The sequence below is a fragment of the Panthera onca genome, chromosome E3 (assembly GCF_046562875.1).
Source record: "Panthera onca isolate mPanOnc1 chromosome E3, mPanOnc1 haplotype 2, whole genome shotgun sequence".
Taxonomy (NCBI): domain Eukaryota; kingdom Metazoa; phylum Chordata; class Mammalia; order Carnivora; family Felidae; genus Panthera; species Panthera onca.
In genome coordinates this window covers 2,080,611-2,098,692 of record NC_138354.1, presented here as the reverse complement: position 1 = coordinate 2,098,692, position 18,082 = coordinate 2,080,611, and the positions used below count along the sequence as shown (strand labels likewise).

Here is an 18,082-nt window from a genome sequence, read left to right as displayed (position 1 = left end):
GTGTTGAGGATATCTGGGGAAAGAGGGCTCTGGGCGGGTGAATAGCCAGTGCAAAGGTCCTGAGGCAGATACATGCCTGGTGTGTTCACGCAAGGAGGTGAGGGTGACTGCAGTGGAGCGGCAAAGAAGAGTGGTCTGGTACGAAGCAAAGCTGAGAAGATGGCAGAGGGCCTGTGGGTCTCATAAGGACTTGGAGGTGGACTCTGAGGGGGGGGAAGCCACGGAGAACCCGAGCAGACTGACGCCACGGAACATTTATCTTAACAGGATGGCCCTGGCTGCTGAGTCAGGATGGGGGCTAGGGCAGAAGCAGGAGAGCAGCTCGGAGGCTGTGGCAACATTGCAGGCCAGAGCCGAGGGCAGGCCGGGGTGGGGGTGGGGGTGGGAGGATGTCCAGCTGAGGAGGGGTGAGACAGGACTCGGTTCTGGAAGGAGCACAAGCAGCACTTCCTGGCACCCTGTGTGTGGGTGTGGGGCTTGGGTTGAGCTGCGGTGGGTCCCCGGGGATGTGTTATCATACACTGAGGTGGGGGGGCCGGGGAGGGAGCAGGCACCCGGGGAGGTGGGGGGAGGTGGTGGAACAGTGAGTCTGGGAATCGGGAGAGAGCACTGGGCGGCGATGACCAGTTGGAGTCTTTGGCTTGGGTACTGTGTTTAAAGCCAGGAGTCTGGATGACATCCCCCAGGGAGTGGGTGCGGAAGAGGAGACGGCAGGACCCCTGTTTGGGGTCTGGGAGCGGGGAGGAACAACCAGCCGGGCAGGAGGAGCCCGGGACAGAGAGTGTCGTGGGAGCCACACGAAGACAGTGTCAAGGAGAGATGAGGGACCACGTCACACGCTGCCGATGACGGGGTCCCGTGGGCACTGGAAGGTGACTGAGTCCGGTGGACTCAGGAAGCTGGACACCACTGGAGTCTTGGACAAGAACCAGTGCGATGAAGCCTGACAGCTGGCTCGGGAGAGCATGGGAGAGGACTCGGGACAGCAAGAAGCGACTCCTGGAGTTTAGCTGCAAAGCAGGAAACGGTGCCCCGGCTGGAGGGGGCGTGGCCCAGAGGCGCACGCGTGGGGGGCGTGGCCCGGAGGAGTGTGCGTGTTTGAAGATTAGGATGTTTTAAGGTAAGGGCGCGTTGGAAGCCTGGCACGGGGTTTGGCTGCAGCGGGGGAAGAGGGGCCGGTGTGCATCGGTGGAGTGGTGTTCCTGAGTCCCCAAGAAGGGTGGGGCCTAGGTCACAGTGGAGCCCCCTGCTGGCCCCGAGGTCAGAGTGGCGTTGTGGGCAGTGTTGGGGGCCGGGTGGGGTGGGTCTCATGAAGGAGGGAGGCTGAAGGAAGTGGTTGGGGGCCGGGGAGGGGGAGAAGTAGGAGAGCCGGAGAGCAGGCAGGGGCGAAGTCGGGGCAGGGGGCTTCCCAGGGAGCCAAGGCTCCATCTGGAACTCAGGGTGAGACTCCCCAGAGTTCGGGGAGCTGCCCAGGTGCGGGGGGACAGGCTGCAGGAGGGTGGCCGCTGGAGGCCTGGCTGGGAGAGGGTGTGAAAACAAGAAGCCAAGGGAGGTGAAGGTGAGTTCAAAGGGTCCAGCCAGGAGAGGACAAGCCTGTGAGGTGTGAGGGGGCTGGGGGGTTCAGGAGGGCCGGAGGGACTGAGCAGAGGGACAGGCAGCAGGTGGAGGCAGAGTGCGGTCGTGGGGCAGGCACGGTCTGGGGAGTGAGTGACCATGCAGTGGGGACGCAGGGGGAGGGGAGGGGAGGGGAGGCCAAGGGCGTGGGAAGGATCACGGACACGGAAGTAACCAGGAGTGGACACAGGAGCCAGGACAGGAGAGCTAGCCTGTGAGCCAGGAGCCCACATTTCCAGGAACGAGGGGACACCCACAGAGGGCGGGGACAGCAGGAGTCCTGATCCCGTGATGCAGAAGGGTCTAAGTGGGGAGAGCATCTCCAGGAGTGAGGCAGACGCCCAGCAGGGGGCGCCGGGCCCTCGGGGGACCCGAGCCGTAGGGCGGGAGCCCGGGACATTCTGCGTTCCCAGCAATTTCCCCTCACGGCCCGCTGCTTGTCTGGGGCTCCCTGGGGCTCTGAGTGGAGGGCCCACAGGTCCCACGGGGACGAGCCACGAGGACATGCGGTGGCCAGCCCCGTGTCGGACCCAGGGGACAGGACGGCAGCAGGAGTGACCTGCAGCAGCTGCTTAAGCTTGCTTCTTGACCTTACACAATTACGTGAACCAGATATCAGTAACAACGGTCAGGTTCGTGCTGTGAGCCTCTAAGGGCCAGAACGGGGCTGTGCACCGGGATGCTGGTGGGTCCTGGGAAAGGTCAATTTGGGCAGGGAGAGAAACCCCCAGCGCTCACCACCAGCTGGCACCCAGGGACTGAGATGGGTTGCACACAGATTTGGTGGTGGGGGGGGGGGGGGTCCCAGAAGCCTGGGCAGGGCTGCTAAGGGGCATGTGCCCGGGGGTGGGGGGCAGCCACAGCTCTGCACTCCCCACTCAGTACCCTCACGTAAACTGGACCACCTCCAGGGGTGAGACAGGAGCAGCCCCAGGTCCCTGGGTCCCTCCTAGTGATGTACCAAGTGTCTGTGTCCTGCCCTGGGCTCAGAAAGGGCTTGGCAAGGCCGGGGCTGGGGCTGGGCGGATGGGCCTGAGGCAGCGGCAAGACTGGCAGGTCTGACAAAGAACGGGGCTGGCTCTGCTCATTCCCCTCTGCCCCCCACCTGCCCCCCACCCACCCCAGGCCCAGAGAGGGCGGGACTGGCCGAAGCTGCCAGCAAGGAAGGGAGCCTCAGGGCGAGCCCCGGTGGCCTGCAGGGGCGTGGGGAAGGGCCGTGGAGACCCAGCCCCCTGCCATCCTCCCTCCCAGGTTCCAGGCATCCTGATCAGTCCTGCCTCCGCACCTCTGCCCAGGCCGTGCGAGACCCAGACCGCCTGCCTGCCTGCTCTCCCCACCGCACCTCTGCAAGGCCTTCCGTCTCCAGCACCTGACCACAGCTCTCACGCGTCTCTTTGGGAAGTTGGCCGTGATGGCCCCAGGTGAAGGGAAGTTTGTTTAAACTGAGCAGGGAGGGGCCCCACCCGCACCCCGCACCCTTCTCGGCTCCTCCCAGACCCGGCTCAGGGCTTGCCGCCTGGCAGCGTAGAAGCGCGGAAGCTGGAGGGGGTGGGGGTGGGGAGCACGGGGGTGGCAGTTTTACCTCGGATTCTGAAAGCCCACAAATGACGGGCACTTCAGGAGGTGCAGGGGAGGGGGGGTAACTAGCCCGGCCAGGCAGGCCACCCTGCTCAGGTTATCCTCCGCTCCCTGACTCCTTCCTTGGGGGAAGGCCCCTTCCCCACACCCAGGAGGGCAGCACGTGGAAGAAATCAGGCTGCCGGTTCCTGTAAGGCCCCCTCCCAGACCCGCTTCCCCTTCTGGGGAGCAAGAACTTCCTCCTCCCTCAGCTTCTCCCCGAGAAGAGGGAAGGCCCGGGCCGTGCCCTCTGCGCCACCTCCCAGACCCAGAGCACGGGGGCTCCCCGGTCTCAGATGAAGGCCAAGGCTCAGGGAGGGCCTGGACCAGCTCTGTGGCAGGCTCCGCCTGCCCCCGCAGCGGCTGCACGGACACACCCATGCCCTAGGGCCCCACCAGCTCAGGGGAGGCTGATCCCCAATGCCAGGGCAAGGTGGGGTCAGGCCCCGGCCAGTCGCCTCCAGGCCAGAGTAGCCACCAGCAAGGGGGTTGTGAGAAACGGGGACATCCCTGGCCACCCCCTCCATTTGGGGGTGCTATGTATGTGGGCATGTGTCCAGTGGGGACAGGACCGGCATCCGCCCCCGGGAGGTCAGGGGTGGGGAAAGGAAGCACTTTGCAAACGCTTTTTATTCTGATATGTTGAGAAGGCGAAGCTTGGAGCAGAGTGGGGAGCGTGGAAGTCTGGGAACTGGAGTCGAGGGGCGGAGGCAGCTGGGGCTCAGCAAGAGGAAGAGGGCGCAAGGGCGTCCCCAGGCTGCTGGGGACTGGGGAGGGAAGCTGCAGCTGAGGCTGGACCAGCCCCTGCCCACTCCTGCCCCCCTCCACCGGATTTGAGGAAGAAAGGGCAGTGGTCATCGGGGAGCTGGTCGTTGTAGGAAACAAGGCCCGGGGACATCCTGGCCCAGCCTCCTGCGGCCTGTCCGGGGGGCACGGGGGCCCAGCTCCCAGATTATCGAGTGTGGGGTGCCCGGCACAAGGGGAGGCCGGGATCCAAGGCCCACCGGGCCTCTGAGTTTGAGGTCTCTACCACCCTGCCGGCCCAGTTCAGTTACCTAACCTTGGCTGTCACTGGCTCTGAGCCTTAGTTCGCCCATCTGCAAAATGGGACAAGGACGTGGTCTCTGGGTTTGTGATGGGGATGAAGCCAGATAAGGAGGTCCGAGCTGGGCCACAACAAGCCCCCAGCCCTCGTGCAGGGAGGGCTGGGCTCCCTGCAGCCCCTAGAGCCAGGCCAACACAGGCTGCAGCTGCAAAGCCTTAGGGCTGCTCCTCTGGATGAGACCTGTGGACCCAGCCACCACCCCCACCACCACATCCACGGGGCCCAGGGCTGGCCACGCCTCTCAGGCACCTGCAAGGAGCTGTTCAGATTCCCTTCTTTCCACCTCCCCCACATGAGTACCTGAGCCCCCAGTCCCCTGGAGCCACCTCAGACAGACCTGCACCTCAGGCCCAACTTCCAGGAAAACCAGGAGCCCCTGGGGTTGCCCCAAAGAGCACTTTTATTCACAGCAAAGGACGTCACCATAGCAACCACCCTTCAATTCCCTGAGAACTTTCCCATTATCTGTCGCTTTCCTACCTATGTCTTTGCAGAAGGAAAAACAGAAGACAAAACCCATCCCACGGGCCAGGTGCACCAAGCTGGGCCTGCGGGAGACAGGTACTATGCACGAGGTGGGGGAGGAGAGTCCAGAGCCCGGGACATATAAATACGTGCAGTGTTAGACATTTCCATCAGCTTTAACGACAAAGATATCTCACGTTTGGCTTCTGGTTTTTCTGATCCACAGAAAAGATAAAATAACACCTGCCCCCCCCCAAAAAAAACGACAAAACACCCTACTTTTTACCCACCCCCTTATGAGGAACAAGCACAGTAAAAAAATACTGTCACAATATTTACAGACACACCCACTATGGGCGACTTTCTCTCTGCTTCAAAGAGGAGATAAAATGCTCAGCTCTGTCTCCCCATCGTGGGAAGAGACAAAGAGAAGACACCAGAGAGGGCTGGAGAGACTCCCCACCCAGGACGGCCGGGAGGGGAGCCACTGTTCCCCTAGCCACACGGCCACTAGGGGCTTAATGGGAGTGGCTGGAGGCAGGTGCCGTTTCTCTGCTTCCCGGTGCCTGGGCCAGAGCTCAGTGGGAGAAGGGGGCTCGGGACGCCCCCTACAGCACCCGGCTTCCCTGCACTGAGCAACACTCAGTTGTCCCGGGGGCTCCGAGGAGGGGCCAGGATCTCAGGGCGCAGGTGCCCCAGCACAGAGCCTGCACGTCCACGCAGAGCAGCCCCCAATCCCCGTGTTGCCCTAAGACTCCGAGATGGTAAGAAAACTGCCCTCGGAGCCACCTCCGATGCAGGCACGTGCTTCCGGGATGGGGCTCTGGAGCCCGCTGACCCGAGGCGCGTGGGAGCGCAGACAAGTGGCCCTTTTGCCCGCTCCCTGGCAGAACAGGACCGCCCAGCAGTCTGCTCCACGGACCGGCGCACGGCACACACACAGACGTAGGCACAGCCCCGGGGAGCCTCGAACGCCAAGGCCAGGGCGGCACAACACGGGTCCCCGGGCCCTTTGGATACCAGGGGCGCCCGAGGACGGGGTCTCAGCCGTGGTGGCTAGAAGATGCTGGTGCGAGGACACCAGGGCGTGTCTGGGTACAGGTGGCAGTGGATGGAGCGGAACCTGTGGGGACAGAGCAGGGGGCCGGTCCGTGCGGGGAGGGCGTGCCGAGCGCCCATCTTCCGAGCCGCGGCACCAGGAGGGGCCCCGCGGCATGAGCAGGGCGTCGGGGCGCCCTCTTGGGAGTCAAGCCGCTCAACCACACCCGCGCTGGCAGACCCCCTAGGGGACCCTACGTCGGTCACCAGCTCTCTCTCTGGGCCTCAGTTTCCTCACCTGGACGGGTCGGCCTCCACGGAGAAGGGCCCCTTCACGTGGATGGCGTTCCGCTTATTTTCAAACATGCCGTAGCTGAGGGTCACCTGTGGGGGGAAGGGGCAGAGTGAAGCCGGGAGCGGCCCCCGCGCCCCCGGCTTTGTCCACAGCCGAGGCCGTTTCGGTTCGGAGCGCCAGGACAGCCTCGCCTTCTGGCCTCCCCCGGACCAAGAAGGAAGGTCTGTGAGTCAAGCTGCAACCACCCCACCTGCTCTGCACAAGCCGGGAGCGAGGTCCAGGGCGGGGGCTTCGGCGAGAGCCAGCAGAGTCGTCTGCTGGTGCAGGAAAAGCCCCAGACGGCACAGAGTGGGGGTGTCGCACGGGATGTGAGCGGGGTCCCGCCGGTGGGGGGTCTGGGTATCCCAGCGGCGGCCCTTCCCGGCTTCCCTATGTACCATGGCTCCTCCACCCGGCACTCCCTCCTCCCCCCGCTTCCGTCCCCTGCCCGCTTGCCCCTTCGCTCGTGGCCGGGCGGCGGGCGGCGCACCTGCTCGTGGAGCTCCGAGGCCGGCACCTGCTGCAGGTTCTCCAGGTGGGAGTGGAAGAGCCCGCTGCGGATGAGGGGCACCCCCAGGAGGGCCTCCACGATGTAGCCGATGGTGCAGTCGTCCGGCAAGCGGATGCGCTCTGCCGTGTTCATGAAGTGGCCCCTGCTGCAGAAAGGGAGGAGAGGACGAGAGGGGACGAGCTGAGGTGAGGCGGGAGCCAGCCGCCCACCGGGAGCCCGGCAGGATCCTGCCGGGCAGCACCCAGCACAGAAGGAAGGAGCCAGCTCCAAGGGGAGGGGGACACGCCCCTGTGGAGCAGGGTACAGACCCCGTCTGCGTTGCTCACAGGCTCGCGTGCCAGCCCGGCACCCTCCTCTGCGCCAGCCTGACAATTCTGAGTCCGGGGGCGACTGGGTGAGGAAAGGAGTCCCGCCCGACGGTGCCTGGGGCCGGTGCTCACACCGGCCCTCGTGCCTGGCAGGCGGGAGGGGACCGGTGGTGGGGCACGTGACGCGGCCTGCCTGCGCCGGTCAGGTTGGGGCACCCGCAGCTGGGAAGGTGAACCAAAGCAAGCCAGGGGGGGTCTTTGGGACCGAGGGCGGCCTCACCTGTGTCCCAGGGCACCCACCTGGCCCACGGGCTCATCTTCAGGGCCAGCCCCCGGCTGATGCAGAAGCCAGCCCCACCGGTGGCAAACCAGAAGTGGACGGGACGCTGCAGGAGGGAACGCAGGGGACCGTGAGACCCTCACCCCAGGCCACAGGGACACCTCTGGCCTCCTCCCCACTCCGCTCAGGCGTGCGTGGGGGGCAGGGGGGTGGGGAACGCTCACCATCGTGTTCTCGCTGACCCTCTCGGTGGCCTGGATGGGCCTGTCCAGACTGGGCTTGCCAATGTAAACGTCCTGGGTGTGCGGGTAGCTGGCCAGCAGCCGCAGCAAAGCCCTGACGTTGACGTAGTTGTCATCATCCACGTGACAAAACCACCTGGAGAGAAGCAGGGCCGGTAGAGAGAGGAAGAGAGAGCATCGCTGGGGGGAGGACCTCCGGAGCAGGCACCTGAGGGACCGGGGCCAACACTCACTTCCTCCCGGATTCCATGAAGTGGTCAAACTCCACGGCCATCTTGCAGGACAGGGCCTGGCGGCTGTGGGCAGCCGAGCAGTTGGTGTTCACCACGTTGCCTGTGAACAAGGCAGGGGGCTGTAAGCGGGTCCGAGCTGGCTCGGGGAGGATGGCGGCCACAGCAGAGAGGGACAGAGTGGGTGACTCTCCCAGGGCGCCCCGGGTTCAAGCTGTACCTTGCAGCGGCCCCCTCCCTCCGCCCCGCACAAGGCTCAAGGCCTGGAGATCACGCCCGCCCCCCCCCCCAGCCCCACCCCCTCCGGGACAACCCGATCCCGCCCCTGCCCATTCAGGCGGCTTTTTCCCAGCACCGGCCACCTGTTGCCGCCACATCAGCTCAAAGGGCCCCGGGAGCTGAAAGGGCCTCATTTGCATGAGAATTGGGTGGGGGGGGGGGCCCCCGAGTGGCAGGGCGGAGCCTTGAGCAAACCAGTTGAGTAAACTGCCCTCCCTGGCCCGTGGCCTTGGTGACCTCTCCGGAGGGGAGGGAAGCGTTCCTCCCAGGCGTGGAGCCCCCCACGCCTCCCCCCCAAGCCCGGGGCTCACCGGTGCGCCTGGCCAGGGCTTCATCCTCCCCGTCGGTGAAAATAAACGTCTGGAAGGAGAAACGTGGTCTTGAATAGGCAGTTCTGTGTCTCCTCCGCCCCCGGGGCCACTGTGGGGGGCGTCCAGGCCTGGGCACCGTGGGGCTTCAGCAGCTAGAGCTCAGCCACACCCACTCTCCGCCCTTCTGTGGGCCTCAGTTTCCCCAGGTGCACGGAGTGGGTCTCAAGTGCCCATCCTAAGTAGAAGGAGGGCTGGGACTCGTGCAGACACCCCCCCCCACCATCCCCGTCGACAGCTGGGCCCAAGGTCACCCAGCGGCTGTGCCGGCACGAGCCAGGTGGGGCGCCCCGCCCACCCACCAGGTAACCGGCTCCCCACCCACCCCACACACCTGGCGGGGCACACACCCTTATTGACACAGTGCCTAGCCTGTGGGAGGGGGTAGAGGGCCGTGGTGGGGGGACAGGCGGAGGAGGTCGGCTTCGGGAAGCCAAGTCTCAATCAGTCAGGGACAAAGGCCTCTGCTGGACGGCCGCCAAGCCCTGGCGGACAAAGGGCCCGGAGGGAGGATGAATCACCAGGCATTGTCCGCCAGCTTTGTCCTGGGCCGCGCGGCGAGGGGCGCCGGGCTGGCCTTAACTCGGCCGCGTTAAGCGGGAGTGGCCGTGCTGCCCATTACCATACAGCTGGCCTGTTTAACTGGGCCGGGCTGGGCGAGAGGTCCGACGGGCAGGGGTGCGGCCACAGCACTGCGGTCCTCTGGGCCGGGCCTTGAAGCCTGGCCCCTCTCGCCCCGAGCGGTGTGACTGGCCGGGCAGGTCACCTTCTCTGAGCCAAAGAAGCCACCGCTGTTCTCTGGAGACTCCGACGGTCAGCAGGGTTGAGGCAGGAAACCGCCTGTGCCCCAGCCCACAGAGCAGTACCCCCAGCAGCTCCCCTCCTCCCCACTATGTGCCCCCCCCCCCCCCCCCCGCAGCCCCGGCAAGGAAATCCAGGCTGGCAGACGGGCCTTGCCCAAGGCCACATCAAGGCTCCACCTGTGCCAGCACTGGGCCACCCCTGCCAGGAGCGCTCCGAGGAAGGGGGCGGGCAGCGGGGCGGGGCCAGGAGCTGCCGGCACCCGCCTGGGCCCGTCAGCACACGGGGAGGAATGTTCCTTCCTCTGCCTGGCCCGCCCAGCGCGTGCCGCCCAGCGCACCCGGGCATGGCTGAGTGCAAAGCCTGGGGCCCGTGGCCAAAGTGGGGGGGGGGGGGGTGGGCTCTGAGCACAGGCGGCGGGAGACCCCCCACCTCCGTGCCCACCAGACCTCAGTTTCCTTTTATGGGTCCTAGGGAGGCTCTGGCATGCGGAGGCTCGGAGCACAGCAGACACCCAGGAACCGGGGGTCCCACCTGGGGTCCCCACCCTCTTTTGGATGGCTCCAGCCCCTTGCCCAGCCTGACCCCAGACCCGGGCACACACTCAGGTGAGGCCATGAGCTGCTGAGCACCGGCTTAGAGCTGGAGAAGGGGCAGGCCCCAGGTATGTCCTCTCCACGCACGCACCCCCTCCTTCCAGGGCCCTGCAGGCACCCCAAGGCGGCCCGCACGCACAGACTCGCACCCAGCCCCCCACCCACTCCCCAGCATCTCAGCCCAGGAATGCTGTGGGAGGCCCAGGCCGGCCAGTGCAGACGCGCACTGCCGTCGCTGGATTAAAAGGAAAATGCTTTCTTAATGAGATCAAGCGAGGCCTGTTCTCCCGCGCTTTGGTGGTGCCCTAAAAACCCAGCCCAAGGCTACGGAGATTAAAGTCACCTTTGTTCAGCTTCGGGGAGAGCAAGGCGGGCGGCCTGAAGAGGAGTTCGGGGAAGGGTGGGGCTGTGGGGGATGTGAGGGTGCCAGGCCTCCGGTCTCCCAGCATCAGAGCAACCAGCAGAGAAAGCCACGGACAGGCTGCCTGGTGGCTCAGAGCCTCAGTTTCCCCCTCTGTCAAATGGGCACAACGAGAACTCACACGTATGTACCCAGAGCAAAGCACGGAGACTGACTCCTTTCTTTGGTCTCCATAACGGCCCTGAGAGGTAGACACTGTACTACCTGGGTGGACAGTGGGGAAACTGAGGACCAGAGAGGGGCAGCCTCCAGTCTGTGGTCACACCCAGGGGGCAGAGGTGGTGCTAATCTAGCCCAAAGTGCCTCCCAGGGACTGAGACCACCCCCCTCCGGGCCACCTCCCCACTTCCCTACGATGGGGCTGAAGGAGGAAGAGGGGGGCAGCAGGGGCGGCAGGGCTGGCCCAGCGCGGGCGGGGGGGACACCCACAGGAAGCGGCATTGTTCCTGGAGCTGCGATTCAAAGAAACACAGGATGCCAAGCTCTCCCCCAGCAATTGTGGCCGCTGTGGTGGCAGCCGCGGCAGCCTGGCCCACTCCTCGGAGGGGTGGGGGAGGAACGTGGGGGCCAAAGGTCCAGCCCCTCGTCCTGGACTTCAGGGACTGTGGTAGTGTGGTCCCTGCTGACCGCCATCCCCTCCCAACCCCCCACTATCACTCCAATTGCGGGAAGTGTTTTACACATACCCCATGCTTGTGCTCTCAGTCTAGCTCAAATGGCACCTCCTCCAGGAAGTCTCCCAACCCTCCATGTGAGTCAGATGCCCACTCTCAGCTTGCACAGCCTTTCGGGGTTTCCGCCACCAAAGCCCTGACTTCTTCGGGTGTTCCACATCAAAGTGGGTCTGAATCACCATGCACAGGACCGGGAGAGGAGGACCCTCAGCTGTGACGGTTTCGAGGACCCCCCTCCCCCACAGGGGGAGGTGAGGAACTCTCGCTCGCTGTGCCACAAGAACTGATGCCGGGGCGGGGGTGGGGGGGCAGATTCAGCCTCTCCTGGTTGGGGTCAGCCGTCAAAGAGGAAACTGAGCGGCCCTTAAACAGGGACGTCAGGGCCCAGGGCAGTGACGCCGCCCCCCGCCCCGATTCCTGAGGACCTGCTGGGCTCATTCCCTCCGCCTCCAGGTTTGGCCGCCCTCTTTCACAACACCATACTGGAAGGACGATGGTTGCCCCATTTCAGAGATGAGGAGACTGAGGGTCACAAAGGCCCTGGGCCTTGCCCAAGATCACCCCCGCTGGGACTGGTACCTGAGACCCCCTGACCACATCCCCTCTGCTGGAGAAAGCCCCCAAAGTCCAAGACGAGCAGAGCTCAGAACCCGGGGGCGGGCCAGAGGGGGCCGAATGCTGCCAAAGGTCACACGGCAGGAAGGCCGAGTCCTGGGGGTAGGGTGCCTGGCTCGGGGATGGTGCCCCACAAGGGCTGTCAGTCAGGGATGGGGGGGCCCGCAGGCCCCCTCATCGCCAGGCAACCTGAGTGGCCAGCGCGCCAGTGGCGGTTCCCATGGAGCGCATAGCTGCACACAAGAGGCCGGGTGCCTTTCTCCGCTGGAGAAAGGGGCTTTGTTACCTTGCCCAAGCGGCCGGCGTGAGAGCCGCCGGGCGCTGGGAATCCTAACGGCCCGGCGGCCAAACAAAACCCGCGGCCCCCGCCGCCCCCTCCCGCCGGCCCGCTGAGCCCCTGGGAAAGGGGATGCTGCTTTCCCAGGAGGCTGCCACGGGACTCCCAGGGCCCCCCTCGCCACGCTGGGACCAGAGAGGACCCTTCCCCCCACCCCGGCCCCCATCACGGCCTCACCAGAACCCTGTCCCCGAACAGGGCTCAGCCACCCCAGAAGATCCCAGGCCTTGAGGTTCCAACAGGGAGGAACAGGTGTGGGGTCTTCTCTGAGCCCTCGTCCCAGGCAAGGGTCCCTCAACTTTACCCCAAATGCCCACTTAGTCCCTTGAATCTCCCAGCCCAGGGGCGTTCCCCCGCTGCCCCTCCCGCCCTCCGGCAGGGCCCGCACTGCCCCGTCCCGCCCCAACCCAACCGTCCTGCTGCAGCCCCGAGGGAGATTTTCAAAGTGGGGTGTGTCTTTATTATGTGTGGAGGAAGCTGGTGCTCAACTAGGGTGCAGTAAAGCACAAGGTTCCGGGCTCCAAAGATTCCTACGCTGTGGGGAGAGGGTCTCCGCACAGGCCCCCAAAACCCGGTGCTCTCTTTCCAGATACATTCTCCAGGACTCACTCACACCCACCCCAAACGCAGATCATCTTTAGCAAAGACTTGTCTTCATTCCACAGCAAAGACTCTCCCAGCCCTATGCGGGGCGCCAGAGGTGGTTCTAACCCTGACCCCATCACTAACGAAAGCGTCGTCCTCTCCAGGGAAGGGTCTGAGCCCAGGGCGGATGCCCCACTCAGAATCTGCCTTGGGGTGGTGTGGAGACAGCAGCACCTTACTAATGCGCTCCAAAGTTTGGGGAGGAGAAGGGCTTAAGAAGCATCGCAGGGCACCAAACCCCAAGCACTGGCAGCTGGTGTAGGGTCAACGCATACCATCCAAGACTCTGGAAGTTGGATGGAGTAGCGTCCCCATCTGACGCTTCCACAACTCTATGGGGAGAGTGACCCCATCAAGGAGACTGGTCTGGAAAGGGACGGGTTGGTGTCACCACCCCAGATACCCCAGGTGGCTGGACAGAGTGCAGCCTGGCGCCCTTCGGATACTGCCACCAGCTGCGCAAGACGGCACCCCTACCCCTCCCAGGCGTGGGGGGCTCACCATCTGCTTGTGGCGCGAGATCCAGGTCTCCAGCAGCAGGTCGAGGCGCGCGCGGTGAAACTTTCTGGTGGTCTTGACCGCGATGAAGACGTCGTGGGGCGCCAGCGGCTCCGCTGGGGGCGGCGGGTGGCCGTCGGCGGAGCGGGGGGCGCCCCCGGGCGGCGGGCCCGCGTCTCTGCGCGCGCGGGTCAGCAGGCTGAAGTACTCGGACAGACTGTGCACCTCGCGGGCGAGCGCAGCGGGAGCCGCCGCCGCCGCCGCCGCCTCCAGCCCGCGAGCCGGGGCCGCCCCCGCGGGGCCCGCCAGGCTGCGCAGCGCTCGCCGGCCGCGCTCGGCGGGCACCGGGGGCGGGGGCGGGTCCGCCGTGAGCACCAGCAGGCAGGCGAGCAGCGCGCCCGCCAGCGCCAGCAGCAGGCGTCGGCCGCAGCGCTTGAGCATGGTGGGGTGGCGGCCCCCGGCGCGCCCTGCCCGGTGCGCCCTGCCCTGCCCCGCCCCGCGGACCGACGCGCAGGATCCCGGGTCCCGCGGCGCGTTGGGCTGTCCACTGCCCGCGCCCCACGCTCTTAAACCTCCCCGCCGGACTCCGCCCTCCGGGGGGGGCGTGGCCCCTCGAGGCCCCGCCCCCCGCCGCGCGCTCACTGGCTCCCGGGCCCCGGGGCGGGACCTCGCGCCGGTCGCCCCCCGAGACGCTCAGCGCCCACGTGGGGCCGCGGCGGGGGTCTGGGAAAGGCCCGCCGGGCGCCGCCGCCCCCGCCCCTTGTGAGCACGTGCACGCCCCGCCCCGCCCGGGTCGTCCCCCGCGGGCAGCCGAGGGGCGTGGGGCTTGGGGCCGGGCCCGCCCCGGTGGCCCCGAAGGGGAAAGCAGGCTGGCCAGCGCCGGCGGGGGCTGCACGGGGCGTCTGGCACGCGGAAGGGCGCGCCCTCAGCGCGGTGACCGGGGTTCTGGCACGGGGGCTTCGGGCTCGGTAGTCCCGCCGGAGCCGTCCGGACTTCCTCGCTGGGCGCTGCCCCTCCCCGAGCCCGGCGTCCTGCGCTTGGGGTGCTGCGTGCCGAGAACGTGGGGCGGCGTGCGGGCGGACTAAGGTCTAAGTCCTCTCTGCCCCGGGCAGCGGTTATTAGTACCGAGGAGGGGCTTAGCCGCCCGAGCCGCAGGTAGGGCCACGAGGTTGCAGCGAGAAAGCACCTGTATCAAATTCCACCTTCAGCTCCACCCCGCCCCCCCCCAACCCGAGGTAATTTCCTCAAGTCCCAGCCCGACGGCGGGGGTGGTGGGGTTGTTCCCCAAATCCTCCAGGCGCCCTGTGGCGAGAAGGAACTGAGGTCGCCCCTCCCCTCGCGGGATGAAAGGCTGCTTTTTGTCCCATTTGGTCCCTCTCCGATCCGGCCAGATGTGGCCCAGCTGTGCCCCCGCCCCGCCTCCCCCGGCACACGGCGGCCCCCGCCCCCAGGCCTTCCCACGGGTCGGGCCGGCCCACCGCACGAGCAGGGGCGGCAGGAATGCGCGCCAGCAGCCCGGGCTGACGGCGAGGGGCGAGGGGCCCGGAAGTGGCCGAGGGGCCCCCTGGCGCGGGAGCTGGGTCCGAGTTCTCTGCCCTCAGCATCTTCCGGAAGCTCAGCTGGGGGCGGCTCTCCGCTTGGCTGCGCCTCCTTCCCGTCCCGTCCCTCCTCGGCTCTGGCACCCCCTCCTCAGGAGGCCCTCTGCGACCACCGGGGCCACAGCCCCTGCCCGCTCGGGTCACAGCTCACTCTGCCCGCTGGCCAGTTACTTCCGCAGAGCTTAGCCCCCTGCCTGCGGTGGCGCTGTGGGTGCCCGTGCCTCTTCCTCCGCCTGAGTGTCGCCAACAGGCCTGGAGCGCAGGGGGTGCTCGCTAAGGATTTGCTGGGTAAATGCCCCCGGGGGGCTGTGGCCCATTTGCTCCCAGAGCTCTGGGGCCCTAGCCCTAGCCCCCGTGTCATGGCGTGTGATGGGAGATAGTGAGATAGTGGTTCCCAGGCCTCTTCCTGCCCCCGCCCCCCCAGGTAATTAGCAGGCGCCACCTCAGGCAGACAGTTGCCTGAGCAGATGGTGCTGGCTGTGCCCAAGTGACAAGTCTCCCGTGGTGTCACCTCCTGCCATAAACCCCGCCCCCATCAGCCGGAGCCCAGCCTTGGAGCCTCTAGGCAGCCGAGAGGCGAGGCCGGGTGGGCAGGGGAGGAAAGGGCCCTATGGCTGCATGGGCTGCCCCCAAACAGTCAGCTGAGCCGCAGCCCAGCCCAGCCCAGCCTCAGGTCTGAAGTGCCTGTGCCCTTGCCTCACCACCAACTCCCACGGACCCCATATCTGGGCTATTTTGAGAAGGAGCCCCCTCCACTCCCCTCATCTCTCCTCAGGAAGTCTTGGGCAGTCTCCACCCTGGTCTCCCTTCCCTACCTGCTCTATGTATTCTCTACTCAGTGACCAGACAGATCTAGCCCTCCCCCTCCCCGCCCCCCCAAATGGATCAGAATCTTCCACGGCTCCCCATTGCCTCTGAGTTCAAATCCTGGTCTGCTGTCTACTCCCCTGGGAACTCATTCCCAGCCCCGTTTCTTGCCGCACCCTGCAATCCTCCCCATTCCCCAACAGCCCAAGCACCACTGAGCCCTCATATCTTTGCGTGAGCCGTGCCCGGGATTCAGGTCAGTGGCTTCTATACTTAGCGATACCCACTAGATGCTGAGTGTTCTGCAAGAGAAGAGAGAGAACAGCACACGGCCACGTCAGCCCATACTCCCACCAGACAAGGTCCTGTGGCCCCCCGCCGAGGAGATAGCACTGCCTGCCCGCACCCCAGAGCACCCCTGCTTTCTCCGACTGGTGCCCTGGGACACACCAGACAGCAGGAGCAGTGTACCCATTGTACAGAAGGCAAGGACGCGGGGGGGTGGGCAGGAGACGCGGTTACTGAGAGGAGCTGGTCCAGCCTGGCAGGGGCTAGAGGGAGTTTCCTGCGCCTCTCCGCAGCCAGGCTGGGGCGTGGGGGGCCCCCGGGTGCGGCTGCCGTCTGGGAACAGCAGGACAAAGCCTTATAGCATTCTTGTGGGGGCCGTGGGCTTTGGCAAGAGTGATTCAGTTTCTTTGCTGTCAGGAGAATGGAATTTCGTGGTGACTCCTTGAGGTCTAAAAACTGTAGGGGGGTGGCCTGCTCAGCTGCCCCCGCCCCTTCCCCAGCCTGAGGTGCACCCCTCCCTGCCCCTGACCTAGGCCCACGGGCTCCTACCAGGGACCCACTGAGCCAAACAGCCGCAGGGGAAGTGGGGGTGCTGGGCTGAGGACAGGAAATGGGGAGCTCGAGAAGGGATGGGGGTGCTGACCAGGTTGCCGGGAAGCCCCTTGGGGCGTTAAGGTCCCGGGGGGAGGGGGCTGGGAGTGGAGGCTGGACCAGGGCTCTGCTCTGGGCACAGGCACAAACTCACCCCGGGGGTGGGGGGTTGCCCTCTGGAGCCAGACTGCTGGCCTTGCAAACCCACAGGGGCCCCTTCTCACCTTTAGACCTGGACCCGGGATGTTCCTTCTCTGAACCTCAGTTTCCCCACCCATAACATGAGGATAACGCTACCCTCCGTTTTATAAGGTGCTTCCGGGCGGAAGGTCAGACAAGCGAGCAGCCTGGCTCTCTTGCCTGGGGACGTTGGGTCTGTGTGCCTCCTGGGCAGCAGACCTCCACTCAGCGTGGTGTCTCCGCCAGCCTGGGGCCCCGGGCAGCCACGTGGCTGAATGACCTCAGAGCCGCCCCTGAAATTTAGAGCGGTGGCCTCGGAAAGCGGGCCCACCTGACCACAGAGCCCCGCGGGGCTCTACTCTGCCCCCACATCAGGCTCAGAGGCAGTATTGTGTCCCCACCTGAACTCAGCCTCCTTTCTCTGCTGGGGCTCAGCCCGGGGCCTCCCGTGGATGGGGGTCTGTCCCACCAGCTACTGGAAACCCCTTCTCCACAGGCTCCCGGGGTCCTTGGGGCCGGCTTCCCCTGGATTGTTTCTTTCCTGGGAAGATCCAGGAGACATAGCGAGTGGCCCCGTTAGCTCGCAGGAAGTCATCTGAGGCAGGCAGGCTGCGTGTCACTGCAACAGGGAAGGCCCTGTCCCAACCCCACCGTGAGCTGGTGGCAGGAAGATGGAGTTGGGGCTCCTGGACAGGCAGACGTGAGGACGCTGCCCCCGCGCTGCCGTGAGGGCATCAGAGGATAACTGGCAAGAAGGGAACCTTCTGGATGCCAAGGTGCCCCTAGCAGGCAATGAGTGGCACGGTCACAGAAGCCCCAGCCCGGAAGCTTCTGGACAGGGAGTCCCGCTGGCAGGAGGGGAGGGTTGGCTCCGGAGCCCGGTGCAGCCGGCTCCACGGCAGGAGGGAGGGGGCACAGCGGGCAGCAGCAGCTGATTCCCATTACTGCAGCTGGGGTGGGCGCTGCCCCCACGGGAAGAATGAACAGTCTACAGCTGTGAATAGAGCCCCCAGACCAGCCTGGCCCGGCCCGCCCGCACGCCCGCCCTGCCCGGAACCCCTCACCCCCAGGCCTCGCTTTGTGTGGTCTTGGGCCAGTTCCCTCCCTCTGCAGATCTCGGGATTTCACTTGACTTTGTAATAGGGATATGGCCGGTGCCTTCCCTTCCCCGCCCACCCTTGGCTGGTACTCTGCAGGCGTAGAGAAACAATGAGCCCTGGCGACATGGCCCATTGGCCTGAACTCTGGGGCCTGGAGTGGTCACAGTGGCCTGGTGACTTGGCCTAGGTGGCTGAGTAAGGCTTCAGGGGACACCCTTCAAGGCCAGCCGGGTGCCACCTCTCCCAGGTAGTCCTCCCTCGGCCCCTGTGGCACCTGCCCCCGTCCTGGTCCTGACTCCACGAGATAATAACTGCCCGTTTCCCTGCCTGCCTCCCCAGCTAGCCTGGGAGGTCAGGGGCCATGCTGAGTTCCTCAGCAGTGCCTGCCACAAAGCAGGTGCTCAGTAAACAAACACTGGCTGGACAGATGAGGAAGGGAAAGGAGAGACAGATGGACGGAAAGGCAAAAAGGCAGAGAGAGGTCGTGGGGATGACTGGGAAGGTGCCGGATGTGGGCTACCAGAGGGCAGAAACACTGTG

The 18,082-nt window shown here is 65.7% G+C and overlaps 1 protein-coding gene across 2 annotated transcripts; it reads right to left on the bottom strand.

The window, feature by feature from the left end:
* Window positions 1-4,718: 4,718 nt before the first annotated feature.
* LFNG (LFNG O-fucosylpeptide 3-beta-N-acetylglucosaminyltransferase) lies at window positions 4,719-13,526 on the bottom strand. 2 transcript variants are annotated; one of them, XM_060649685.3, is made up of 8 exons: window positions 12,982-13,526; window positions 8,335-8,383; window positions 7,748-7,847; window positions 7,497-7,650; window positions 7,293-7,378; window positions 6,664-6,826; window positions 6,138-6,223; window positions 4,719-5,924 (listed from the first exon to the last, which is right to left on the bottom strand). In XM_060649685.3, exons 1-8 carry the CDS (start codon window positions 13,417-13,419, stop codon window positions 5,858-5,860), a joined length of 1,143 nt encoding a protein of 380 aa, XP_060505668.1. In that variant the 5' UTR covers window positions 13,420-13,526; the 3' UTR covers window positions 4,719-5,857. The 2 variants fall into 2 exon arrangements, with proteins under 2 accessions (XP_060505668.1, XP_060505667.1); XM_060649684.3 differs by having other exon boundaries at window positions 6,664-6,829; window positions 12,982-13,525.
* Between the last annotated feature and the right edge of the window lie 4,556 nt (window positions 13,527-18,082).